We start from the raw sequence: 8,326 nt of genomic DNA, 5'->3' as shown, positions 1-8,326 counted from the left end.
CTCCCTGTGCCTCAGTTTCCCTCTGGCACACCCCCTTGCAGGGCTAAGAGACCCCCTGATCCCATTGAACTTTGGGAGCACCTGCCTGGGGCCGCCTGTGCCTGATACTGACACGACTGGGCCCCACGGGGGCCTGCCCGAGGCCTCTGGCAGCCCAAGGCCATGGGGCAGCAGGTCCCCAGGGCACTGGCCTGCTGCCGGAGCAGGGCAATGGGGTTGCCTGTGGCTCAGTGCCATCCGGAGCCCAGCCTGGCAGGATCATCTGGCTGCTCTGTTGCTGTGTCTGCTGAGCCCATTCCAGCCCCTGCCCTCGGGCTCCCAGCCCTGCACACGCCCAGGGGGCCCCCCACACAGCTGGGAGCCAGCTCTCCATGCAGGAGCAGCACGGCCCCCTGCCTCCTGCCCTACACCCCAGCACGGCTCCTGCCTCCTGCCCTGGCTCAGCCTGGGGCCACGCTGCCTGCATCTGGATCCAGTTTTCCAGCCTCTCCCCCGTCAGGCCCTAGCAGCGCCCCCAGAGCAGCGGGCACCTCCCAGCATCCTTGGCTGCCCTGCCCGGCGGAATGGAGCTGCACCGACACCAGGGGCCCAGGTTCCACGGGGCTGTAATTGCCATTACACAGCAGAGCCCCCGGCCCAGGAGGCAGGTGCCCTGGCACGGGCGGGGAGCCAGGCTGTGCTGGGCTTGGCGTGTTGCCCCGTGGCAGCCCCAGAAGTGCCCCAAGCAGGGGATTTGCAGCCCAGTCACTGTGAGCAGAAGGTTGAGCCAGTCCGTGGGGCAGCAGCAGCAGGCAGAGACCACCCGGGGGTGCCATGGGGCTCAGGCCCACCGGGAGGCTGGTGGCTATGGCTGTGGGTGGGGGGTGCCCCTCGGTGTGGGTCCGTCGGGGGGCTGGGCTCTGTCTGTCGCCCCCAGCGTGGTGCCCGCGGAGGCCCGGCAGGCGCGGCGCTGTCAGCTGGCACAGACGCTGCTGACGGAGGCCGTGGCGGGGCCCACCAGCCCCAGCTCCTCCTGCTCGTTGACGCAGAGCTGGTAGCCGCAGCCCTTGTGGCGGGGCAGGGGGGCCAGGCGCCCGGCGGGCTTGGGGCGCGGGGGCAGCAGGAAGCCCACGCTGCCCGCGATCAGCATGTGCCAGATGCTGTGGATGTAGAAGTAGTTCTCCTCCGTCTCCACGCAGGCGTAGAGCAGCACGGCCCCCACCGCGATCAGCGCGCCCGGGCACAGGCAGAAGGCCCAGCGCTGCCACGTGGGCGGGTAGCAGTGACGCCGGCGGATGCTGCGCGCTGTCTGCGGGGCAAGAGACGGGGTGAGACGCCGCAGGGCAGGGACCCGAGGGGCTGGGGGGAGGGGCACCGGATGGATGGGGGGTGGGACGTGGGGGGGGAAGCTGCCGGGCAGGGACCCGAGGGGATGGGGAGCAGGGGCATGGGGGGAGGGGCACAGGATGGAGGGGGGGTGGGAAGTGGGGGGGGAAGCTGCTGGGCAGGACCCGAGGGGATGGGGGAGGAGCAGTGGGGGGAGGGGCACAGGCTGGATGGGGGGTGGGGCGTGGGGGGGAAGCTGCCGGGCAGGACCTGAGGGGATGGGGGAGGAGTGTGGGGGGGAGGGGCACAGGATGGAGGGGGGTGGGAAGTGGGGGGGGGAAGCTGCCGGGCAGGGACCCGAGGGGATGGGGAGGAGTGTAGGGGGAGGGGCACTGGAAGGATGGGGGGTGGGACGTGGGGGGGATGCTGCCGGGCAGGGACCCGAGGGGATGGGGGGAGGGGCACAGGATGGATGGGGGGTGGGAAGTGGGGGGGATGCTGCCGGGCAGGGACCCGAGGGGATGGGGAGCAGTGTGGGGGGGAGGGGCACAGGATGGATGGGGGGGTGGGAAGTGGGGGGGAAGCTGCAGGGCAGGACCCGAGGGGATGGGGGAGGAGTGGGGGGAGGGGCACAGGATGGATGGGGGGTGGGAAGTGGGGGGGTGTTGCAGGGCAGAGACCCGAGGGGATGGGGAGCAGTGGGGGGGAGGGGCACAGGAGGGATGGGGGGAGAAGTGGAGGGGAAGCTGCAGGGCAGGACCCGAGGGGGTGGGGGGGGAGACCCCCCAGGACAGGCGCTGAGCGGGTGCAGCTGGAAGAGTGGAGCTGCAGGAGAAGCTCACAGTAGGGGGAGCCGAGGGGGACAGGGGACATGGGGGGGGCAGCAGCCCCTGTAGCTCCCAGGTGCCCCCCAGCTCCACCCCATGGGCCTCACCCAGGCGAGGGCCATGATCCCCACGGCGAAGAGGCTGGGCCCGAGGAGGTTCCAGAGCCCGTGGCGGTCCAGCTGCAGGGCCATGGCGAGCAGCATGGCACCCAGCAGGTACAGCACCTGGCGCGGAGAGCAGGCAGCGTTAGCGACATACGAGCCCCCTGGGGCGGGGGCAGGGTGGGACTGAGGGCGAGGGGCCTGGGACACGCAGCCCCGGGCTGGCTGGGCTGGAGCGGCAGAACCAGGTCTGCCCGGCCTGCCAGCGCCCACGGGGCCGAGCCCGAGCTGCCAGCACCTGGGGCCTAGGGCCGCGGCTGGGCACAGGGACGAGGGGAAATGGGGGGCTGAGGAGAGCAGGGATCGGGGGCCCAGCTCCCACCACCTGGCCTGTGTCCGGGGTTCACCCACCCCCCAGCTGAGCCAAGGCCCGTCTGACGCTGGCTTCCAGGGGCCAGTCCCTGCTGCGTCTCCCCAGGGCTGCAGGAGGCGCCGGCTCCCCCCCGGGAGCGATGCGCCAGCCTGCAGCGGGTGGCATGAGGGTGCCCAGGAGGAGGGCAGGAGTCCGGGGGGGGGACAGGGTGCCTGCAGGACAGCAAGGGTCCGGGGAGGCAGAGGTCTCAGGGGGCAGGAGTCCGGGGGGGGTGACAGGGTGCCTGCGGGACAGCAAGGGTCCGGGGAGGCAGAGGTCTCAGGGGGCAGGAGTCCTCGGGGGACACACAGGGGTGCCGGGGGGGCAGAGGTCCCGAGGGGGGGCAGGGGTTCCGACGGGGCAGGGGTCCCGGGGGCAGAGCCGCCCCCTCTCACCTGCTTGGCGAGGGGCTGGAGCCGCGCCATGGCGATGACGGTGACCCAGACGGACATGAGGGAGCCCAGGAAGTCGCAGAATTGCAGCACGTCGTACTCCATGATGCAGAACACGGCGATGCCCGGCTGGTCGCAGGCGTGATAGAACTGGGGAGAGACCGCGGCTCAGCCCCCCACCGCCTCCCCCTGCCCCCACTCAGCCCCCCGTCGGCCAGCCCCCCACCGCCTCCCCCTGCCCAGCTCCCCGGCGGGCTGCCGCCCACCACCTCCCTGTGCCCCTGCCCAGCCCTCCGGCATGCAGCCCCCCCACCGCCTCCCCCTGCCCCCACTCAGCCCCCCATCGGCCAGCCCCACACCGCCTCCCCCTGCCCAGCTCCCCGGCGGGCAGCCACCCACCACCTCCCTGTGCCCCAGCCCCCAGCATGCAGCTCCCCACCGCCTCCCCCTGCCCAGCCCCCCGGCGTGAAGCCCCCCACCGCCTCCCCCTGCCCAGCCCCCCAGCGTGAATCCCCCCACCGCCTCCCTGTGCCCCTGCCCAGCCCCTCACTGCCCGTCCCCCGCCCACGCCCGGCTCTGGGTAAGGCCCGTCCCCCGCCCACGCCCGGCTCTCCCAGCGCAGGAGGCGCCGCGGCCCCGACTCACGGTGGAGAAGAACATGGTGAAGACGTAGACCGAGGCCTCGAGCAGGTAGCGGCTGCGCAGGGCGATGGCCACGGGCGGCACGAACATGAGATTGCTGAGGCAGAGCAGCAGCGTGGCCAGGAGCTGGAAGCCGTAGGAAAAGGCCTCGGCGCTGTCCGTGCAGCCCCAGCCGTTCCAGCCTGCGGCGAGGGCCCGTCAGCCGGGGCGGGAGGTGGGGGCCGTGCCGCAGGGAGCGGGGCCCAGGCCTGCCTCGGTGGGAGGGGGCTGCCAGGCCGGGGATCCTGGGGCCACACGGGGGTAGCGGGGCCGGGTGCGACGGACACTCCAGCCACACGGCTCAGCCTGGGGGGGCAAGGAGGGGCCCCGTCCTGGCTTCCAGACGATGGCCCCAGGGGGCTTTGCCAGTAGGAATGTGAGTGGGCACAGGGGGGTGACGTGCTGCCGGGGGCCGATTCTAGACTCTGTGGAGCTGCCCCGGGAGGCTGCCCCCATCCACCCCCCACCTCCCTCACCTGCCTCACCCCCTCACCCGCCCCCACCTCCCTCACCTCCCTCACCTGCCCTGCCCCCCTCACCTGCCCCCACCTCCCTCACCTGCCCTGCCCCCTCACTGCCCTCACCTGCCCCCACCTCCCTCACCTGCCCCGCCCCCCTCACCTGCCCCCACTGCGCTCACCTGCTTTGCACTCGCAGGCCGCGTACAGGTAGTTGTTGGTGCGCAGCAGCTTGCACTGGCCGTAGGGGCCGCAGTCGTCGATGCAGGGGGAGAGGTAGGTCCGTAAATACACCTCCACTGTCACGTTAGCGCAGGGCTCGAACCTGCCACACACAGCCTGGCGTCAGCGTGGGGGAGGGGACAGGAGCGGTACAGGGGGCGCGAGACCCATGCGACGGACGCTGCCACTCGCCTGGCCCCCCGATTCCCAGCCCCCACAACTTGCCACACGGCAGGTGCCAGGGTAGGGCCATGGGCACCGCGCCAGCACCCACTGGAGATGCCAAGTCAAGTCACCCACCACCAACCAGCAGGGCCCCGACCCCACGCTGACACCGCCTGGCTCCGGCACTGACAGACAGACACACGGGGCCAGGGACCTACACTCAGAGGCCTTGTCTTTCCTGGGAGGAGAGGATATCTCCAGGCCTGTGTGACGGTATTAATATGAACTGTGACCGTACAGGATCAGAGGGGTGGTCGTGTTAGTCTGGAGCTGTAAAACGCGACAGAATGCTGTGGCACCTTATAGACTAACAGACGTATTGGAGCATGAGCTTTCGTGGGTGAATATCCACTTCTTCGGATGCAAGTAGTGGAAATTTCCAAAGACAGGTATGAATATGCAGGCCAGAATCAGTCTGGAGATAACGAGGTCAGTCCAATCAGGGAGGATGAGGCCCTCTTCTAGCAGTGGAGCTGTGAACACCAAGGGAGGAGAAACTGGTTCTGTAGTTGGCAAGCCATTCACAGTCTTTGTTTAATCCTGAGCTGATGGTGTCAAATTTGCAGATGAACTGAAGCTCAGCAGTTTCTCTTTGGAGTCTGGTCCTGAAGTTTTTTTGCTGCAGGATGGCTACCTTTAAATCTGCTATTGTGTGTCCAGGGAGATTGAAGTGTTCTCCTATGGGTTTTTGTATATTGCCATGCCTAACATCTGATTTGTGTCCATTTATCCTTTTCCGTAGAGACTGTCCAGTTTGGCTGATGTACATAGCAGAGGGACATTGCTGGCATATAAGAACATAAGAACATAAGAATGGCCGTACCGGGTCAGACCAAAGGTCCATCTAGCCCAATATCTGTCTAGCGACAGTGGCCAATGCCAGGTGCCCCAGAGGGAGTGAACCTTACAGGCAATGATCAAGTGATCTCTCTCCTGCCATCCATCTCCATCCTCTGACGAACAGAGGCTAGGGACACCATTCTTACCCATCCTGGCTAATAGCCATTTATGGACTTAGCCACCATGAATTTATCCAGTCCCCTTTTAAACATTGTTATAGCCCTAGCCTTCACAACCTCCTCAGGTAAGGAGTTCCACAAGTTGACTGTGCGCTGCGTGAAGAAGAACTTCCTTTTATTTGTTTTAAACCTGCTGCCTATTAATTTCATTTGGTGACCCCTAGTTCTTGTATTATGGGAATAAGTAAATAACTTTTCCTTATCCACTTTCTCAACATCACTCATGATTTTATATACCTCTATCATATCCCCCCTTAGTCTTCTCTTTTCCAAGCTGAAGAGTCCTAGCCTCTTTAATCTTTCCTCGTATGGGACCCTCTCCAAACCCCTAATCATTTTAGTTGCCCTTTTCTGAACCTTTTCTGGTGCTAGAATATCTTTTTTGAGGTGAGGAGACCACATCTGTACACAGTATTCGAGATGTGGGCGTACCATGGATTTATATAAGGGCAATACTATATTCTCAGTCTTATTCTCTATCCCCTTTTTAATGATTCCTAACATCCTGTTTGCTTTTTTGACCGCCTCTGCACACTGTGTGGACATCTTCAGAGAACTATCCACGATGACGCCAAGATCTTTTTCCTGTCTCTTTGTAGCTAAATTAGCCCCCATATGATGGCATATATTACATTGGTGGACATGCAGGTGAATGAACCGGTGATGGTGTGTCTGATCTGGTTAGGTCCTGTGATGGTGTCACTGGTGTAGATATGTGGGCAGAGTTGGCATCGACGTTTGTTGCATGGATTGGTTCCTACGTTAGAGTTACGATGGCGCGGTGTGTGGTTGCTGGCGAGAATATGCTTAAGGTTGGCAGGTTGTCTGTGGGCGAGGACTGGCCTGCCACCCAAGATCTGTGAAAGTGTGGGATCATTGTCCAGGATGGGTTGTAGATCCCTGATGATGCCTTGGAGGGGTTTTAGCTGAGGACTGTAGGTGATGGCCAGTGGAGTCCTGTTGGTTTCTTTCTTGGGTTTGTCTTGTAGCAGGAGGCTTCTGCGTACGCGTGTGGCTCTGTCGATGTGTTTCCTTATTTCCTCGTATGGGTACTGTAGTTTTGAGAATGCTTGGTGGAGATTTTGTAGGTGTTGGTCTCTGCCTGAGGGGTTAGAGCAGATGCGGTTGTACCTCAGCGCTTAGCTGTAGACAATGGATCATGTGATGGGTCCGGGGTGGAAGCTGGAGGCATGAAGGTAGGCATAGCGGTCGGTGGGTTTTTGGAATAGGGTGGTGTTAATGTGACCATCACTTATTTGCACCGTGGTGTCTAGGAACTGGACCTCCCATGTATATTGATGGTGAGGTGGAAGCTGTTGAAATCGTGGTGGAATTCTTCCAGAGTCTCCTTCCCATGGGTCCAGATGATGAAGATGTCATCGATGTAGCATAGGTAGAGAAGGGGCGTGAGTGGACGGGAGCTGAGGAAGCGTTGTTCCAGGTCAGCCATAAAAATGTTGGCATATTGTGGGGCCATGCGGGTGCCCATAGTGGTGCCACTGGACTGAGGTATAGATTGTCCCCAAATTTGAAATAATTGTGCATGAGAATAAAGTCACAGAGCTCTGTGGTATAGCACATGCTTTGCATGTATGAGGTCCTGAGGTCAATCCCCAGTATCTCCAGGTTTTTGGGTGGGGGAGGGGATAGCTCAGCGGTTTGAGCATTGGCCTGCTAAACCCAGGGTTGTGAGTTCAATCCTTAAGGGGGCCATTTAGGGAACTGGGGTAAAAATCTGTCTGGGGATTGGTCCTGCTTTGAGCAGGGGGTTGGACTAAATGACCTTCTGAGGTCCCTTCCAACCCTAATCTTCTATGATTCAGCAACAAGTTGTGCTGTGGCATCATCAGGGATACTGTTCCTGACAGCTTGTATTCCATCTGTGTGTGGGATGTTTGTGTAGAGAGCCTCTACATCCATGGTGGCTAGGATGGTGTTTTCTGGAAGGTCACCAATGCATTGTAGTTTCCTCAGGAAATCAGTGGTGTCACGGAGATAGCTGGGAGTGCTGGTGGCATAGGGTCTGAGTAGAGAGTCCACATATCTGGACAGTCCTTCAGTGAGAGTTCCAATGCCCAAGATGATGGGGCGTCCAGGATTTCCAGGTTTGTGGATCTTGGGTAGTAGATAGAATGACCCTGGTCGGGGCTCTAAGGGTATGTTGATTTGTTCCGGTGTTAGTGTAGGGAGTGTCCTGAGTAGATGGTGCAGATTCTTAGTGTATTCCTCGGTGGGATCTGAGGGAAGTGGCCTGTAGAATTTGGTATTGGAGAGTTGTCTGGTGGCCTCCTTTTGGTAGTCGGACCTGTTCATGATGACAACAGCACCTCCTTTATCAGCCTCTTTGATTATAATGTCAGGGTTGTTTCCGAGGCTGTGGATGGCATTGCGTTCTGCACGACTTAGGTTATGAGGCAAGCGATGTTTTTCCAGAATTTCTGCCTGTGCACGTCAGCGGAAGCATTCTATGTATAGGCCCAGACGGTCGTTTCGACTGTGAATGACTTGCCAACTACAAAAGCAGTTTCTCCTCCCTTGGTGTTCACACCTCAACTGCTAGAAAAGGGCCTCCCTGATTGAACTGACCTCGTTATCTCTATACTGATGCTGGCCTGCATATTTACACCTGCCTCTGGAAATTTCCATTACATGCATCCGACGAAGTGGGGATTCACCCACGAAAA

The 8,326-nt window shown here is 61.6% G+C and overlaps 1 protein-coding gene across 2 annotated transcripts in view; it reads right to left on the bottom strand.

Moving 5' to 3' along the window:
* Positions 1–408: 408 nt before the first annotated feature.
* Positions 409–8,326, bottom strand: part of TMEM8B (transmembrane protein 8B) — a 32,013-nt gene continuing 24,095 nt past the window's right edge. The window contains exons 9-13 of one of the 2 annotated variants that reach the window (XM_045021727.1): positions 4,359–4,501; positions 3,683–3,805; positions 3,041–3,187; positions 2,240–2,356; positions 409–1,288 (exon numbers count right to left, since the gene is read on the bottom strand). In XM_045021727.1, coding sequence (XP_044877662.1) covers positions 441–1,288; positions 2,240–2,356; positions 3,041–3,187; positions 3,683–3,805; positions 4,359–4,501 — 1,378 coding nt within the window. In that variant the 3' untranslated portion in view covers positions 409–440. Of the gene's footprint in view, positions 1,289–2,239; positions 2,357–3,040; positions 3,188–3,682; positions 3,862–4,358; positions 4,502–8,326 lie in introns of both variants that reach the window. The other variant, XM_045021728.1, reaches the window with a different exon arrangement.

The sequence above is a fragment of the Mauremys mutica genome, chromosome 6 (genome assembly GCF_020497125.1).
Source record: "Mauremys mutica isolate MM-2020 ecotype Southern chromosome 6, ASM2049712v1, whole genome shotgun sequence".
Taxonomy (NCBI): Eukaryota; Metazoa; Chordata; order Testudines; family Geoemydidae; genus Mauremys; species Mauremys mutica.
The sequence above is the reverse complement of the archived record's forward strand: the minus strand, read 5'-3'. Positions and strand labels throughout refer to the sequence as shown.